This window comes from Jaculus jaculus, chromosome 13 (genome assembly GCF_020740685.1).
Source record: "Jaculus jaculus isolate mJacJac1 chromosome 13, mJacJac1.mat.Y.cur, whole genome shotgun sequence".
Classification (NCBI taxonomy): domain Eukaryota; kingdom Metazoa; phylum Chordata; class Mammalia; order Rodentia; family Dipodidae; genus Jaculus; species Jaculus jaculus.
This window is the reverse complement of record NC_059114.1, coordinates 13354677-13373764: the sequence shown is the minus strand read 5'-3', so window position 1 is coordinate 13373764 and position 19088 is coordinate 13354677. Positions and strand designations below refer to the sequence as shown.

Genomic DNA, 19088 nt, shown 5'->3' with positions numbered 1-19088 from the left:
CTACCCTTCTTTGGCTCTTACATTCTTTCCACCACCTCTTCTGTAATGGACCCTGAGCCATGGAAGGTGTGATTGAGATATTTCAGTGCTGAGCACTCCTCTGTCACTTCTTCTCAGCACCATGGTGCCTACCAAGGCAGCCCAAGGACACTCCATCCGAAAAGAGAAGGTTCTGTAACCAAAAGTGAGAGTAGCGTTAATATAAGAGTATGAACATTAAGAGAAGTTCCTCCTGGGTAGTTTGATGAGCATAGTATATACATTTAGCCAGATAGCAGCAGACGTTACACCCCTAGGGCTCATGACTACCCCTTTTGTAGGTTTTCATTATCAGGGATGTATTCCCTCCCATGGAGCAGGATTCCTGTCAAATTAGAGGGCGGTGGGTTTCCCCTATAACAAGTGTGCCACTATTGTACCCATTGGCTCGTTTGGCCTGGTTGGCCAAATACAAGGCTTGCAGTGTCCACTGTTGGGTATCTTCACTGGTGATTTCTCTCTCTCCCACTGAACTGCATGTAGAATGGCTTCTTCCAGCTTTCTGTCAGCTGGTCTATATGGAGGAGGTTTTCAGTTCAGCTCCAGCAGAATTTCTCAGTGACCTTGCAGCCCAAGTATGTGGAGTCTTCAGCAATAGGGTCTTACTATCTATTCCTGGTGGCAAACCAAGGGCCTCGACAATGGCCTGTAATGTTTTGGGGGCATCAGGGACCTCACTGGCCAACAACTCACTGGAAGGTCCCATCCCTGGCACTGAAAATTTTCTAGAAACAATCTAGGGCTCCTATGTGTTCCATTGTACAAAAAAGTAGGATTCCATATGATTTATTTATATCCTCTTAGATTTTGATTAGCCCTCCCTCCACCTTTCCTTTACTCAATCTCTTCCCCTGTTATCACTTAGGCCTTTTCAACCCCATTAATCTGTTCTTCTACTTACATATATACAATACCATCCTGTTGTTCCCCCTTCCTCCCTTTCTATTCTCTTTATATCTCCTTTCTAGCTTACTGGCCTCTGCTACTGTATTTTCTTCCTATTCACATAGAAGTCCAATCATTTGTAGCTAGGATTCACATATGAGAAAGAACATGCGATGTTTGGCTTTCTGGGCCTGGGTTACCTCACTTAGTATAATACTTTCCAGATCCATTTCCTTTTTTTTTTTTTTTTGAGATTTTTTTTCTTTTTTTAATTTTTTTTATTATTATTTATTTATTTATTTGAGAGCGACAGACACAGAGAGAAGGACAGATAGAGGGAGAGAGAGAGAATGGGCGCACCAGGGCTTCCAGCCTCTGCAAACGAACTCCAGACGTGTGCGCCCCCCTGTGCATCTGGCTAACGTGGGACCTGGGGAACCGAGCCTCGAACCAGGATCCTTAGGCTTCACAGGCAAGCGCTTAACCGCTAAGCCATCTCTCCAGCCCTCTTTTTCTTTTTAAAAAGAAAACTTTAAAGATGTTTATAGTGGGTGAGACACACAGAGAGTGTACCAGGGTCTCTTGCTGCTGTAAACAGACTCCAGATGGAATCACTACCTTGTGTATCTGGCTTTACATGGGTACTGGGGAATTGAACCCTGGCTGACTGGCTTTGGCAAGCAGGCTCCTTTAACTGCCCATCCATCTCCTCCTAAGGATGTCCTTGAAGTGCAGAGTTTAAAATGTTGATAAGATCAGTTTATCTTCTTTCACTTTTGTTGTCTGGGTTCATGGTATCATATCTAAGTTTCTTATGTCAGAATCCAAGGCTGGGAAGCTTTATTGCTATGATGTCTTTCTTTTCTTTTTCTTTTTTGGCTTTTTGAGGTAGAATCTCATTCCAGCCCAGGCTGACCTAGATGAAATTCAGTATGTAGTCTCAGGCTGGCCTTGAACTCACAGTGATCCTCCTTCCTTTGTCTCCCTAGTGCTGAGATTAAAGGTGTACACCACCACACCCAGCTCCCCCGCTTTAAAAAATACATAAATATTTATAGTTTTTTTTTTTTTTTTTGAGGTAGGGTTTTGCTCTATCTCTGGCTGACCTGGAATTCACAATGTAGTCTCAGGGTGGCCTCAAACTCATGGCAGTCCTTGATGCCTTGCCTAATATGTTTTTTCTTTTTTTTTTTTTTTTTTTGGTTTTTCGAGGTAGGGTCACACTTTAGCTCAGGCTGACCTGGAATTCACTGTGGAGTCTCAGGGTGGCCTCGAACTCTTGGCGATCCTCCTACCTCTGCCTCCCGAGTGCTGGGATTAAAGGCGTGCGCCACCACGCCCGGCTTTGTTTTTTCTTTTTAAAGGTCATTTGACTATTTTTGGGTCCCTTGTGATACCATATGAATTTTAAAATCAGTTCATCAATTTCTGTGATACGTTCAGCTAGAGTCCTGATAGGCACTGCCTTGAATCTATGTCCCAATTTGGGGGAAATTGCTGTCTTAATAATGTCTAAGTATTCTGATCCATAAACTTGGTGTGCTTTTCCATTGATAATGATTTGTTTCTTCTTTTAAAAAAATAATTTCTGTATTTGCAAGCACTGAGAGAGGGAAAGAGAGAGTGTGTGTGTACGTGCCAGGCCCTCCACCATTTCAAATGAATTCCAGATGCATGTGCCACTATGCATCTGGCTTTTTGTGGGTACTGGGGATTGAACCAGGACCTCTAGCCACTGCAGACAAACCCTAGACACATGCACCATCTTGTACAGCTGGCTTACATGGGTCCTGGGGGATTGAACCTGGGTTCTCAGGCTTCGCAGGCAAGCTCCATAACCACTGAATCATTTCTCCAGCCCAAATTTGGGCTTTAAAAAATATATAGATATGTTAGTGTTATTTATTTAAGGGATGGAGGGAGGGAGACAGAGAGAGAGAGAGAGAAAGAAAGGGCACGCCAGGGCCTCTGGCCACTGCTTATGAACTACTTTGTCTTTGTGGGCAGGTGCCTTAGCCGCTAAGCCATCTTTCTAGCCCATTGGGCTTTTTTGGGGGGGGGGGAGGGGTCAGATATTGGTTTAAATTCTTGAGTATCATTTTCTTTTTTTTTTTTCTTCTTCTTCTTCTTTTTTTTTTTTTTTGGAGGTAGTGTCTCATCTAGCCCAGGCTGACCTGGAATTCACTAAGTAGTCTCAGGATGGCCTCAAACTCACAGTGATACTCCTACTTCTGCCTCCTGAGTGCCAGGATTAAAGGCATGCACCACTACGCCTGGCTTTAGGTATCATTTTCTTCATTTACAGATGAGGAAACTGAGGCTCAGAGAGGCTAGGTAATTTGCTAGCCAGTGGCAAAGTTGGAACTTGAATGTGAATTATTTCATATTAATGACTAGGATGGCACCGATAGTTGGCATTGGTTGAGTGATTAATTTTGCTGCGTGCTGTAACCTACAAGTCTTTGGCACTGTTCCATCACTGAGTGCTCACTTAATGGTCACTTCAGTTTTAAACGTGTTGTGCCGACTTCCTGATAGAGAACCTGGCATAGACTTGCCCTAGTGAGCCATGGCCAGGAAGTAACCAGTGCAGCTGTGCTTCTGACTCAGGAGCCTGTCAGGTTCTGGAGCTTGCCTTCACAATGGCTGCTCTCCGTCGTGTCTGAGCGCTTGAGGCATTCTGTGTCGCAAAAGCAGCTGTGTTTCAAGTGGACAGCTGAGCTCAGATCAGATTTGACTTTGCATACTAATGGGCTCGCACTGCCTGACCAACCCCTCCACTCAGTCTTCCTGACTCGGCACATCACTGCGGCCGCCCTGGAGCTTTCATCCTCTCTCTCTGCTCCGTACTTCATTATTGCTCAGGACTTCTGTCTCGTTCTGCTAAGGAGACATAGTAATGATTATAATAAGGAGACACTATGATGATGTTGAATGACTTTTCTATTAGTTAAGTTATTTATTTATTTGAGAATGACAGAGAGAGAGAGAGAGAGAGAGAGAAAGAGGCAGAGAGAGAATGGGCGCACCAGGGTCTCCAACCACTGCAGACCAACTCCAGATGCATGGGCCATCTTGTGCATCTGGCTAATGTGGGTCCTGGGAAATCGAGTCTTGAACCGGGGTCCTTAGGCTTCACAGGCAAGTGTTTAACCGCTAAGCCATCTCTCCAGCCCAGTTTTAGGTTTTTTTTTTAAAAAAATTTTATTAGCATTTTCCATGATTATAAAAAAAATCCCATGGTAATTCCCCCCCCCCCACACTTTCCCCTTTGAAATTCCATTCTCCATCATATTACCTCCCCATCACAATCATTGTACTTACATATAGTTTTATGGTTTTTAAGAAATATTTTCAGCAGGAGAGTTGGCTTAGCAGTTTAGGTGTTTGCTACAAAGCTAAAGGAATCTGGTTTGATTCCTCAGGACTCACGTAAGCCAGATAGATACACAAGGGGGTGTATGCATCTGGAGTTTGTTTGCAGTGGCTGGAGGCCCTGGCACATCCATTTTCTCTCCCTCTCCCTCTTCCTCACTCTCAAATAGATAAATAAAAATATTATTAAAAAAGAAATGTTTTTATTATTTATGTGCCATCAGAGAGAGGGAATGAAGGAATGAGTGTGCCAGGGCCTCTTGCCACTGCACACCTACTCCAGATCCATATGCCAATTTGTGCATCTAGCTTTTAATGGGTACTGGGGAATGGAGTCTGAGCCAGCAGGCTTTGCAAAGAAGCACCTTAACCACCGAGCCATCTCTCCAGCCCTCCTTCCTTCCTTTTTGAGACAGTGTCTTTCTGTAGTTCAGGGTAGCCTCTTAACTCACTATGTAGCTAGTTGAGGATGACTTTGAACTCTTGATTCTCCTGCCTCTGTCTCCCAAGGGCTGGGATTATAGATGTGCACACCATGGATATGACTTTTTTTTTTTTGAGGTAGGGTCTCACTCTAGCCCATGCTGATCTGGAATTCACTATGTAGTCTCAGGGTGTCCTTGAACTCACGGTGATCCTCCTGCCTCTGTCTCCCGAGTGCTGGGATTAAAGGTGTGTGCCACCACACCCGGCGGATGTGGCTTTTTTAAAGATACCTTAATAAATTGGCCAGGAGATTTGTACACTATCTTTCAAAGAAGACAGTCCTTTAAAGCACTTCACATATTGTAATCTTTATTTATTTATTTTCCGTGGTAGGGTCTCCCTCTAGCTCAGGCTGACTTGTAGTCTCAGGGTGGCCTTGAACTCATGGTAATCCTCCTACCTCTACTTCCCAGAGTGCTGGGATTAAAGGCGTATGCCGCCATGCCTGGCTAATCTTCATATTGTTGTGAGATAAGATGGTATTTAGCTTATTTATAAAGAAAAAACTGTTATTTGTCAAGTGAGAGACCTTCCTCTAATGTCCATTTAGTGTTTAAAAGTGAAGTTCTAAAAGCCACCCCCTAGCCAGGCATGGTGGCACACAGCTCTAACCCTAGCCCTCATGAGGCAGATATAGAAGGATCGATCGCTAGCCAGGCGTGGTGCCACATACCTCTAACCAACCTTAGACCTCAGGAGGCAGATATAGAAGGATCACTAGCCAGATATGGTGACACACACCTCTTAACCCTAATTCTCAGGAGGCCTGGGTCTTCTTAATGAATTCCAAATCAGACTGGGCTAGAGTGAGACCCTACCTTGAAGAAAAAACAATAAATAAATAATACATGCCACCTCATAGCTGTGCCTGGGTGTGAAGAGTCCCTTGACTGGTGGGTCCCACTAAGTGCAGCGAAGTCTGGTCTTTTGCCAGGTGAGCTGGGTGCTATCTTGGTATTGTGGGAGCCAGGAGCAGGGTTAGGAGGACCAGTGACCGAAGGCGACTGCAGAGCTGCAGTGTGGCCTCTCCTGCGTTCGCTGGGAAGGGAGTGGGCCAGTTCCCTGGCTCTGCAGTTGTGCGGCCAGCTGCCTGGATTCAAGCTTGCAATCAATTGTCTGAACACTTTTTTAAAAATTGAGACTGTCTCTTATAGCTAGGGTGGTCTTGAACTTGCTGTGTAGCCAGGGCTGACCTTGGTCTCCTAATCCGTCTGTCCCCTACAAAGGGCTCGGACTAAAGGTATGTGTTACCACGTTTGGCTTGAGCTGTATAATTTCTGTCTTGACTGTTGGGGATTCAATGAGCCTTGGTGTGCTGGCCTGAGACACTTGGCTGAGTGAAGGACGCTCACACGTGTCAGTTTCTTGTGCGTGAAGCACTTTCTTCCAAACTTGTTTCATTTGTCTTCTTGTGTCGCCTTCCCCATCTTCTTGTCCTCTAGAGCTTATCCTGTTTTCATTCTTTCACTGTCACATTTTTAGGGTTTTAGGAGGGAATGGTGACAAAACCTATCTGTATCGCGTGTGTGTAAATTACCTGATCATGTCTTTTGCCTGCCAGGTTTTAATGGTATGACTTTCTAAGAGTGTTCACTACGTGAAGGATACTGACTGATAATGGTGCAGTCCTTTTCCACGTCACTGTGAAACACCAGACGGAGCTGGTGGGACTTTAGCTGCTGTCGCTTGTAGGGTGATGGGTCCTGCGACAAAAAGGTAGCTCCGTGGCTTTTGCACGGACGTGCTTTCCTCTTAGCCTCCACTGCCCTGTGGAGGCCATCGTGGCTCGCTCACACTTGTGTTTGTGCCGCAAGTGAGGAGCGCCAGCCAACTCGAAGCGTTGCCATTTGCCATCTCCGCTCCCAGGTACTCGAAGTGCAGGGTCCTGGGAGACAGCTGGGAAGGTCCGGCAGCAGCTTGGCCGAGGAACACAGTGCTCAGATTCCTGCCAGAGCTCTGTTGCCTCAGCCCAGCCACATGCCCCAGGATTGGAGAGAGGCCACCTTTCTGCACGCACCTTGGAAGGATAGGAGGTGGCTCTGGCAAAAGTAAATTCTTTCTGTGAATTTAATAGGGCAGTGGAGCCGGGCGCGGTGGCGCACGCCTTTAATCCCAGCACTCGGGAGGCAGAGGTAGGAGGATTGCAGTGAGTTCGAGGCCACCTTGAAATTACATAGTGAATCCCAGGTCAGTCTGGGCTAGAGTGAGACCCTACCTTGAAAAAAAAACGAAAACCAAAAACAAATAAAAAGTTGGAAAGTGACTGAGAAAGATATGCAACATTAGGGCTGAGTGTGTGGCGCACGCCTTTAATCCCAGCACTCAGGAGGCAGAGGTAGGGAAATTGCCATGAGTTCGAGGCCACCCTGAGACTACATAGTGAATTCCAGGTCAGCCTGGGCTAGAGTGAGACCCTACCTCAAACAACAATAACAGTTGTGGAGTGGGCTCAGAGACAAGAGGAAAGTGGTCCACCATGTGATTTGACATCAGTGGACAGCTGTCACCTGCCTCTGTTCATGGTGATCTGGTTTTCAGCTCAGTTACCAATCTTTGAACATATTCTTTTTGTTTCGGTTTTGTTTTTTCGAGGTAGGGTCTCACTCTGGCCCAGGCTGACCTGGAATTCACTGTGTAGTCTCAGAGTGGCCTCGAACTCACTGCAGTCCTCCTACCTCTGCCTCCCTAGTGCTGGAATTAATTAGTTTTTATCCAGGTTCCTCTATCCTTAACAATTTTGCATAGTAGAAGACAGGAAAATTTCATTGAGTGCTATCTAAAAAACCTGAGGTGGGAGCCTTGCTTTTAAAGCCTTCTGTGCACAGGTGTGTCTGGCAGTCCAGAGATTTGGAGTCTGAAGTGAGCTATGAGGAAGCCCAGGAACCTAGCCTGTGGTCCCCCCACCTCCCCTCAGCTTTCCCGTTCACTGGCCTGAAAACCCACCCTGTTTTCACTGTCCACACTGGTCCCTGTGTTTTTCCTCTGTCCAGTGCTGTCTCAGGTTAGGTATACTGTTGCTGCTTCCTGACTGGCTTTTTGCTTCTTCCTGTTTAATCCCTTCCCTGTGCCATGGCCAGACTGTCATTCTAAAGTGGTTTTGGCCAGGCATGATGGCGCATGCCTTTAATCTCAACACTAGGGAGGCAGAGGTAGGAGGATCGCTGTGAGTTCGGGGCCACCCTGAGACTACACAGTGAATTCCATGTCAGCCTGGGGCTAGAGTGAGACTCTACCTCGAAAAACCAAAAAAAAAAAAAAAAGTGGCTTTGTTCAACCACTTTCCATTGACATACTTCTTTTTTGGAGGCCTGGCTCTTGACTCATGTGGTGGTGCCAGGCTAATCTTCCCTGTTTCTCAGTGCGTGGCACTGAGCACCCCTCAGTGTGGTGCCAGTTGCTGTGGTTAGCACGGCTGTCTTACAAGGAGGGTACAGGACTTCTGCTTCTGTCTCTTGGGTCCCACTCTGCTGCAGCTGGTGTCGTGGAGACACTCTGGGGAGCAGGCACAGCTCTCAAGGGAGAAGAGTGCTGATGCCTGGGGAAAATGTTCAAAGACCGAGAAATTACCTTGGCAGACTGAGGAGGAAGCAACCGATCCTAACTTGGTTTGGGGCTTTCTTCTGCTTCCTGTCTACCACATAACTGCACTTGGCATTTTCTTATCTTTAAAATGGGAAAGGTTTACAGTGAATTATTCCCACCCAGCCCTTTCTTTTGAAATCAAAACTGATGAGCCATTTCTGGATCTTGGGTTCTGGAGTTTTTCATTTCTTTGTAATTTTTTTTCCCTGACGCATTTTGCCATTTTCTCTGAGTATGCACTGTTGAAGGAAATTTGGATTTGCAATTTGGCTACTTTTTAGGAGAGCAGACAAAATGCTGAGCTGCCTTTCCTCTGGTGGAGTGTTTCATTTGTACAAGTCAGGCCTTCAGGTTGGTGCCCCGTTCTGATGGGATTCTTCTTGTTTTTCTGCAGGCACCATGAGGCGAGTGGTACGACAAAGCAAATTCCGGCATGTATTTGGACAGGCAGTGAAAAATGACCAGTGCTATGATGATATTCGGGTTTCTCGTGTGACCTGGGACAGTTCCTTTTGTGCCGTCAATCCCAGATTTGTTGCCATAATCATCGAAGCCAGTGGGGGAGGAGCGTTCCTCGTGCTTCCTCTGCACAAGGTGAGTGACTTCATCTCCCCTTCTCCCTCTTAGCACCCATTCCTTTCCCCAGACCACCCAAGATCTTCTGAGAATCGTGCTTGCCGAGACTGAGTTTCTGTTGTGATTGAGGCTAAATTTATTTTTGTTTGTTTTTGTTTATCAAGGTAAGGTCTCACTCTAGCCTTGAACTCATAGCAATCCTCCTACCTCTGCCTCCCCAGTGCTGGGATTAAAGGCGTGCACCACCACCACATCCAGCTTGTTTTTTTTTTTTTTTTTGCTGGGGGTTGGGGGAGTTCAAGGTAAAGTCTCATTCTACTCTAGGCGGCTGTTGTTTTTGAGGTAGGGTCTCACTCTAGCCCAGGCTAAACTGGAACTCACTCTGTAGTCCCAGGCTAGCCTTGAACTCACAACTAGATCCTCCTACCTCTCCTTACTAAGGACTTAAAGGGTTTAAAGGTGCATGCCACCACTTTTACAGGTTTATCTCTTTGGAGGATGGATTTTCTTCTCCCAAAGTATGGGAATAGATTTATTTATCCCAGTATCTTTTTTTTTTTTTAATTTGAGAACTTGAATATATGTGAACTTACAGTAAATCATGTTTCCAGCCCATCACATTATTTATTTATTTGTTTATTTTGGTTTTTTGAGGAAGGGTCTCACTCAGGTCCAGGCTGACTTGGAATTCACCATGTAGTCTCAGGGTGGCCTTGAACTCACAGCAATCCTCCTACCTCTGCCTTCCAAGTACTGGGATTAAAGGTATGTGCCACCATACCTGGCATCCATTATATGTTTTTTCTAATATTTATTTATTTATTTGAGAGAGAGAAAGAGGCAGATATATATAGAGAGAGAATGGGTGTGCCAGGGCCTCCAGCTACTGCCAATGAACTCCAGATGCATGTACCCCCTTGTGCATCTGGCTTATGTGGGTCCTGGGGAACTGAACCAGGGTCTTAGGCTTTGCAGGCAAACACCTTAACCACTAAGCCATCTGCCCAGTCCCATCCATTATGTTTTTAAAGGAGAAAATGTTTGTAAGTTCTCCTTATCTCTCTGTCTCTGTCTCTTTTTCTCTATCTGGCAAAGTGAGGAAGATTAAGACATTTTGGCTTTTAAATAATAAGTGGAACATGAACTCAAGAAAATGTTCCAAGGGCTAGGAATATAACTCAGTGGTAGAGCACTTGCCTAGTGATGCAACAGTTTGGGACAAAGAGGGTATCAAATTCCATAAAGATACAAATCAAGCCTGTTGACTCCAATGTTTGAGTCCTTATTGAGTTAGCAAAAAGTTGAAAATACGGACTCCAAGAAGGGCAAACTCTGAATTATGAGGTTTATTTTAGAAAGAGTTAGGATCCCAAAGAAAAGGCTAGCAATGAAGCCCAAGCCAAAAAGGGGTTTTGTGAACTCTTTCTAGCCTGACTGGGAAGGGAGAGGGGAGACAAGAAAGTCTGTCTCACATAGAGAAGAGGGTATGTGGGTGAGAATGTGCGTGCGCATGCACACCTGCACATACCCATACTCACAGCAAGCAAAGAATGAGAGGTCAAGTCAAAAGGCCCCCCCTCACATAGGGGTCAGAGAAGACCAAGAGACAGGACAGGACTCAGGGCTTAAGAGAAATCACACATGTAGCAAAACAGGAAAGCGTCAGGAAACAAAATTCACGTGGGCAGCAAGCAGGAAAATACCCCGGCAAAAAGAAACCGTCCTCTTCCCCGCTGGAAGGGACCAGGAGTGCTTACTGATGGGGGCCGGGAAGTAAAGACCAGGAGAACGAAGAGAGGATTTACACACATGTGCTGGGCCCAGTTTATGGATTAAACATCCAATTAGAATGAGCCTTGTCATGAGACCCGGGTGTGTATGGGAGCGACCTGATTGGTTGATGGACTCAAGAGGCTGGCTCAGGCGTGGTGTGGTGTTTTGATTCAGGTGTCCCTCATAAACTTAGGTGTTCCGAATGCTAGGCTCCCCCAGCTGATGGACATTTGGGAACTAGCACCTTCTGAAGGCAATGTATTGTTGGGGGCGGGCTTATGGGTATTATAGTAAGTTGCCCCTTGCCAGTGTTTGGCACACTCTCCTGTTGCTATTGTCCACCTAATGTTGGCCAGGGGGTGATGTCCACCCTCTGCTCGTGCCGTCATTTTCCCCTGCATCATGGAGCTTCCTCTGGAGCCTGTAAGCCAAAATAAACCTCCTTTTCCCACAAGCTGCTCTTGGTCGGGTGATTCCTGCCAGCAGCGCGGACCTGCCCCGACAGTGGCCACTCAGCGCACTAAGCGTGAAGAAGCAGGAAGCTGCCGCTGGGGAGCTGCTCGCCGCCGTCTTGAACGAGACTGGATCAGATTCAGGCTCTACGCCTATCAGGGTGGGCAAGGTGGCATCTTCCTAAGTTTCTGTCCCAGCTGACTGCCTGTAAAAGGCTATCTTCTGTTCTGTCACTAGAATGCACATGGACCTGGGTTCCATCCCCAGTACTGAAAGGGGACAGGGAAGAGAGAAAGAAACTACCCAAACAATACAGAGCTCAGTTCTGAACAGTAGTAAGTGTTAACATGGATGGGCTTTAAACAGTGTTGACAAGAGAAATAAAGGATCCTGACTGAGCGGTTCTGGTGTGCTTCAGCTCTAGTGTGGGTCTGCGCCCTCCTTTTTTCTTCACGTTGTCTTCCAGAGAGCACTCCAAGGTGGACTAAGAGAATTGTGTGTGCACTAGTTAGCTTAAAGGAGGACAAGGATTTGGTGAGTGCTGAGCTGATGATAAAGGTCTGAGGTGCCCTCTTGGCAGGTGAGGATGCAGATGTTGAGTCACAGAGCAGCCGATTCCACTCTGCTAAAAGCAGCAGAGGAAGATGATACCCCTCCACACCTGTCTATGAGCCACGCGGTCCTTCATGAACAGCAAGGAGCATTTGGGACATGACTTTTTGCTGGTGGGTTTTAGAGTGGCCAGAAGGGGGAATGAGAGGATGAGAGAGGACAGACACAGCTTGTCAAGCCAGGTCAGGCACGGGAGCATTGCTATCTGTTCAGAATGAAAGCATTTTTCATTTTATAAACTGAGGGATAAATTCAAGACATTCTTTTCTTCAAAGAAATGGAACAAGCCAATTAAAAAAGCCCAAAATAAACTTTGAGTGGCTAATCTTCCACTGAGTTCAGACAGTTCCCTTCAACTTCCACATGCACAAAAGGCTTGTGAGCCAACTTTGCTTTTGCAAGCCTTGGGAAACTTTGAGCTCCCTTTACACCATGTAAGAGGACCTGTTTTGGTGGTCTGGTTTTCATCTGCATTAAGCAGTGTATATTTGATGCATATTAGTAGTATTTCTTTAACCCTACAGGAATTAGAGTAGAATACATTGCTTAAAGAATACATTGTTATGCTCACAGGCTGGGGAGATGGTTCAGGGATTAAAGGTGTTTGCTTACAAACAGTTGTTATGCTTGCCTCGTATGGTGGCGCACACCTTTAATCCCAGCACAAGCAGAGGTAGGAGGATCGCTGTGAGTTCAAGGCCAGCCTGAGACTACATAGTGAATTCCAAGTCAGGCATGGCTAGAGTGAGACCCTATGTCAGAAAACAAACAAACAAGGAATTATTGTGCTTGAATTCAGTGTTGGCTTTTGGAGGAGCCTTTTGAGGGTCTTTGTTTTCCAGTCTATAGTATTGTCTGTGTGGATTTGCTCCTTAAGTACTTTTTTTTTAAATTTTTTTTATTTCGAGGTAGGGTCTTACTCTAGCTCAGGCTGACCTGGAATTCACTACATAATCTCAAGGTGGCCTCGAATTTATAGCGATCCTCTTACCTCTGCCTCCCCAGTGCTGGGATTAAAGGCGTGTGCCACCATACCCGGCTAATAATAATTTTATTTATTTATTTTTATTTGGGGGAGATGGCTGACTTTGGGGTAAAATCAGGCCAAGGAACAGCCATTGAGAAGTAAGGCCAGTGCTTGGTGCTGCTGACGTCCACCAGCCACAGCCTCCCAGGTGTGCCGGGTGCTCGTCAAGTACGAAAGTCCGTAGTCTTTCTCTGTGTCAGCATGGCACTGAGGAAAGAGCGTGGTCTGGGACAGCCAGGTGTGGCAGTGCTCTGCCAGTAAGCCTAGCACTGGGAGATGGAAGCAGGTGAAGCTGGCATTTACAACTGCCCGTGGCTACACAGCAAGTTTTAGGCCAGACCGGATGCATGCAGCCGGGTCTCAAAGACCACAACGACAGGAAGAAACGGCACGTTCTAGGGGTTGAGTTGCTCAGACGTCTGGCCCTGCTGGGTCACTCACTTGTAGTGAGGTGAAAGAACGGTGTGCGAGAGGGCTGGAGAGGCGGCTGAGCAGTTAAGGCACTTGCCTGCAGAGCCTAAGGACTCACGTTCAACTCTCCATAAACCAGACACACAGCGACACAAGCGCGCAAGGTCGCACGTGGGCTCAGGGGGCCACACATCTGGAGTTTGAGTGCAGTGGCTGGAGGCCCTGGTGTGCCAATTCTGTCTCTCAATTAAAAAAAAAAAAGGAAACTGGAGAGATGGCTTAGCTGTTAAGACGCTGTCCTGCTAAGTCAAAGGACCCAGGTTTGATTCCCTAAAACTATGTAAGCCAGATGCACAAAGGGGTGCATGTGTCTGGAGTTCATTTGCAGAGGCTGAAGGTCCTGGTGCACCCATTTTCTCTCCCTCTTCCTCTCTCTCAAATAAGTGAAAATTAAAAAATCCTTTTATTTAAAAATAATGAAGGCCTATTGGGCTTGCCTCAAAAAACAACAACAAAAGAACTGTGTAAGAGGAAGATTTTTTTTCTGTCCCAGTGAATTTTGACTCTAGAATCCAAATGATCTTGGATGTGTTCCTGTGGTTCTCACTTAGTGGTGACTCCTGACCTAGTTTGGTACTCAGAATTCAACAAAGATGACCCTGAGATTGCATTGCCTTTAGTTTAGAGCACACCTTTGAGAAATAGGCACCTGCTTCACTTGCCCGTTTTCCTGCCAAAGGCAAGGCTGAACCTAGCACGTAAGGGCGGCCTTGTGCGCTCTAGAAGTAAGCGCCCGAGAGCACCTACAAGGACCTCGGTGGTAGCCTGAGCCGTGGAGTCAGGTGACCCTGATCTTTTCTTTCTTACCAGGCTGCTGGCTGGTTCTTGGCATCAGTGGCTGTAGGACGTAGAACCATTGTTGCAATCCGGTTCGCATTGCTGGTAGAAATCACTCAACCAAGAGCAGCTTCTGGGAAAATTATTTATTTTGGCTTACAGGCTCGAGGGGAAGCTCCATGATGGCAGGGGAAAACGGTGGCATGAGCAGAGGGTGGACATCACCCCCTGGCCAATATAAGGTGGACCACAGCAACAGGAGGGTGTGCCAAACGCTGGCATGGGGAAACTGGCTATAAAGCCCTTAAGCCCGCCCCCAACAAGACACTCCCTCCAGGAGGCATTAATTCCCAAATATCCATCAGCTGGGAACCTAGCATTCAGAACACCTAAGTTTATGGGGGACACCTGAATCAAACCACCACAACCATTGTCCATGTTGTCAGGAAGCCACACTTCTTCTACTTTGTGGGACATTTGCTGTCTTGCTACCTGCACTGCAGTGGTGGTATAATCATGACTACTTGAGTAAGGATTTTATTTTTAGAGAGGAGAGAGAGAGAGACAGAGACAGAATTGACACACCAGGGCCTCAGCCACTGCAATCAAACTCAAGATGCTTGGACCACTTAGTGACCATGTATGATTTTGCGCTTGCCTCACCTTAGTGCATCTGGCTAATGTGGGATCTGGAGAGTCAAGCTTGGGTCCTTAGGCTTTGCAAGCAGGTGCCTTGACTGCTAAACCATCTCTCCACCCTCCCTTCTTCCCTCCTAGCCCCTTTTAACCCCTTCCCTACTTCCTTCCTCCCTCTTTCCCTCCCTTCATCTCTCTCTCTCTCTTTAATTTAAAAAAAAATTGTATGCCCAGTGTAATGGTGTACACTTTTAATTCCAGCACTCAGAGGCAGAGGCAGGAGGATCGCTGTGAGTTTGAGGTCAGCCTGAGACTACATAGGGAATTCCAGGTCAGCCTGAATTAAAGTGAGACCCTACCTTGAAAAACCAAAATAAATAAATAAATAAATAAATAAGTAAGTAAATAGATAAAAATAATAGTATATTTTTTTAATTTTAGACAGAGAAGAGGGGAGAGAGAGAGAATGGGCATGCCAGGACTTTTAGCTACTGCAAACAAATTACAGACGCATGCACCACCTTGTGCATCTGGCTTATGTGGGACCTGTAGAATTGAACATGCATCCTTAGTTCTTTTTATGATTTTTTGGTTTGTGTTGTTTTTGGTAGAGTCTCACTCTATCCTAGGTTGACCTGGAATTCCCTGTGTAGTCTCAGGTTAACCTCTAACTCATGGCAACCGTACTGGCTCTAAAAAAAATTTATATTTATTTATTTGCAAGGGGAGAGCAAGAGAGAGGGAGAGTGAAAAATAAAGAATGGGTGCTCTGGGGCCTCTTCCCATTGCACACGAGTTTCAGGTGCATGCACCACTTTGTGCATCTGGCTTTACATGGATAATGGGGAATTGAACCCAGGCCATCAGGCTTTGCAAACAAGTGCCTTTAACCTCTAAGCCATCTCTTTAGCCCCTTTAAAAATATTTTTCTTTTGGTTTTTCAAGGTAGGGTCTTGCTCTAGCCCAGACTGACCTGGAATTCACTCTGTAGTCTCAGGGTGGCTTGAATTCACAGTGATCCTCCTCCTGCCTCCCCAGTGCTAAAATTAAAGGTGTGCGCCACCATGCCCAGCTCCTTTTTTTTTTTTTTTTTTTGGTAGGGGTTTATGGTAGTCCAGACTAAATTGGAACTCACTTTGTAACCCAGGCTGACCTTGAACTCACAGGGATCCCCCTACCTCAGCCTTTCAAGTGCTGGAATTAAAAGCATCTCATACCACACCCAGCTATGGCCAGTTTTTAAAAAAATTATTTATTTACTTTTGCAATCAGAGAGAGGAGAATGGGTGTGCAAGGACTTCCAGCTGTAGCAAGCAAACTCCAGATGCATGCCCTAGTGTGCATGTAGCTTTCTGTGAGCACGGTGGAATCAAACACGAATCATTAGGGTTCGTAGGCATGCACTTTTTTTTTTCTTGAGGGAGGGTCTCGCACTTTTTTTTTTCTTGAGGGAGGGTCTCACTCTAGCCCAAGCTGACCCTGGAACTCACTGTGTAGTCACAGGGTGGTCTCAAACTCACAACGATCCTTCTACCTCTGCCTCCCGAGTGCTGGGATTAAAGGCGTGTGCCACCACGCCTGGCTAGAATGTTGATTCTTAAGAGTTTGTCTCTCCTTTAGAAGTTGCAAGTATGATACGAAAATTATCTTTGAATTCAGGGTGGCAGGAGCCACTGTGCATTCACTTACAGTACCTGCTGAGGGCCGTGTGGAGTCCCTGTACAAGTGGCTTCTGCTGACGTCTTCTTTCCTTCTGTGCTCAGTGATAGCGGGAGGCGGTTGGCTTGGTGCTTTGGGGCTTTCTGTGCTCAGCAGTGTGGAGTGTGCACGCATTGATGTCTGTTGTTCGTGACCCTTTGTCCATAGGAAACAGGGCCTATTGTAATCTCATAGGCTTGTGATTAGATTCTGGGAGAGTGTAGAACGGGCCACAGTCTCTCTTCCAGAACTTAAAATCTGCAATGGAGAAAGTGCCAGGAACAGGTCCATGGAAACACACTCGTGAGCAAGTGCTCACGCACAAGCATGCGCACACGTGCAGCAACAGGCGCCGTGGGACGCATGCCCGTTTTCAGTGTATGCGTGGGCCCAGGGGTGTCTTGCTGGAGATTGGGATTGCAGGGGAGCACAGCTAGGGAGCGGGGGCGGTGCTTAGTCTGGAGGTGCGGTGACTGAACGAGCCCGCCCGTGTGATCTGAGCTCTTGGTAATGCTTGTCAAGCTGTGACATGCCACTCTGCCCGGACTTTCCCAGGGCTGGCTTAGTGTTTCCTTATTCTCACGGCTCGTAGAGGATGAGTAATAAATAACAGTCTTGTTGAACACACGTTGGCTTTGTGGGTTTGGCCAAGTTAAGGAATACTTTTGACTCTTTCTTGCGGCTTGTGCACAAGCTGCCTTATCTCAAGACACACACTCTTCAGCCCCCCCCCCCCCACCTCTACCACACTGGCAGGAGGACACATTTCCCTGGGGCATAACTGCAAAGTTCCTCTCCATTGTGAGCATGTTTCCAGTTAGGCACATAAGAACTTGGGATCAAAGTAAACCTGTCTTCATCAAAGAAGGGTGGAAGGTGTCATTTTGAGCTGCGTGCTCTTGAACTGTCGCTTGCTGGAGAATGCAAACTGGTTGGCTCCGGCTTTCCTAATTGCCTTTTCCCTTCCTCTGTTGAGTTTTCCCATTGTGAAGGAACTTCCGTGTCTTGGGCTGACTGCTCATCTCTTCCTTGTGATAAGTGACCGGAGAGGACCTCACGGATGGGCCATGGTGGCGTAAGGGTGACGAGGTCCCTCATCACCTGTTGGGTCACTATCTTAGCATAGCTTAGCATACCTTTCTTTTTAAATTTACTTTTTATGTTTTGGCTTTTCTAGGTAGGGTCTTGCACTAGCCCAGGCTGATCTGGAATTTACTATGTGGTCTCAGGTTGGCCTCAAACTCTTTTTTTTTTTTTTAATTTTTTATTTATTTATTTGAGAGCGACAGACACAGAGAGAAATACAGATAGAGGGAGAGAGAGAGAATGGGCGCGCCAGGGCTTCCAGCCTCTGCAAACGAACTCCAGACGCGTGCGCCCCCTTGTGCATCTGGCTAACGTGGGACCTGGGGAACCGAGCCTCGAACCAGGGTCCTTAGGCGTCACAGGCAAGCGCTTAACCGCTAAACCATCTCTCCAGCCCTCAAACTCTTTTTTTTTATAAATTTAATTTAATTTTATATTTTCTCAAGTTTTTTAAACATTTTCCATGATTATAAAAAATATCCCATGGTAATGCCCACCCTCCCCCCTTTTCCCCTTTGAAATTCCATTCTCCATTATATCCCCTCCCCATCTCAATCAGTCTCTCTTTTATTTTGATGTCATGAACTTTCCCTCCTCTTATGATGGTCTTGTGTAGGTAGTGTCAGGCACTATGGCCTCGAACTCTTGATGATCCTCCTACCTCTGCCTCCTGAGTGCTGGGATTAAAGGCGTATGCCACCACACCTGGCTTTTTTTTTAAAAATATGTTTTACTTATTTATTTGAGAGGGAGAGAGAGGAAAAGGCAAATATAGAAAATGGGTGTGCCACTTTGTGCATCTGGCTTGTGTGGGTACTGGAGAATTGAACCTGGGTCCTTAGGCTTCACAGGCAAGTGCCTCAACCACTAAAGCCATCCATCTAGCCCTGTGTAGTACCTTTTAATCCACAGTTTAAGCTTCTTCCATTGACTTTGTGTTATGGTCAGTTTCAAGTTGCTGTACAAAGAACCCAGCCAAAGGCAGCCTATGGGAGGAAAGGATTTATTCCAAGGTACTTTATTTTTTTGTTGCTGCAATTGTGAATGAGAGTGATTCTCTGATTTCATCCTCTGTTTGTTGTTAGAATATAGGAAGGCTACTGATTTCTCTGTGTTTATTGTGTATTCTGCTACATGGCTATAAGTGTTTATCTGCTCTAACAGTTTGCTGGTAGAGTCTTTAGGGTCCTTTATATATAGAATCAGTCATCTGCAAATAATGATAACTTGATCTCTTGGCTTTCCAATTTATATCTCTTTTATGTGTGTCTCTTGCCTTATTGCTATGGCTAAGACTTGCAATACTATATTAAATAAAAGTGGGGACAGTGGACACCCTTGTCTGTTCCTGATTTTAGTGGAAAAGCTTCAAATTTTCTCCATTTAGTAGTATGTTGGCTGTAGGCTTGTCATAAATAGCCTTTATTATGTTGAGATACGTTCCTTCTATTCCCACTCTCTGTAGGGCTTCCATCTTGTAGGGATGTTGGATTTTGTCAAATACTTTTTCTACATCTAATGACATGATTATGTGAATTTTGTCCTTCAGTCCATTTATATAAGGTATTACATTTATCGATTTGTGTATGTTGAACCATTCCTTTATCTCTGG

General features: G+C 46.0%; 1 protein-coding gene across 2 annotated transcripts in view; it reads left to right on the top strand.

The window, feature by feature from the left end:
* Coro1c (coronin 1C) overlaps positions 1-19088 on the top strand; it is a 91622-nt gene that overhangs the window by 27479 nt on the left and 45055 nt on the right. For both annotated transcript variants that reach the window (XM_045132637.1, XM_045132638.1), the window contains exon 2: positions 8762-8961. In XM_045132637.1, the coding sequence (XP_044988572.1) occupies positions 8767-8961 (195 nt within the window). In that variant the 5' untranslated portion in view covers positions 8762-8766. The remainder of the gene's footprint in view (positions 1-8761; positions 8962-19088) is intronic.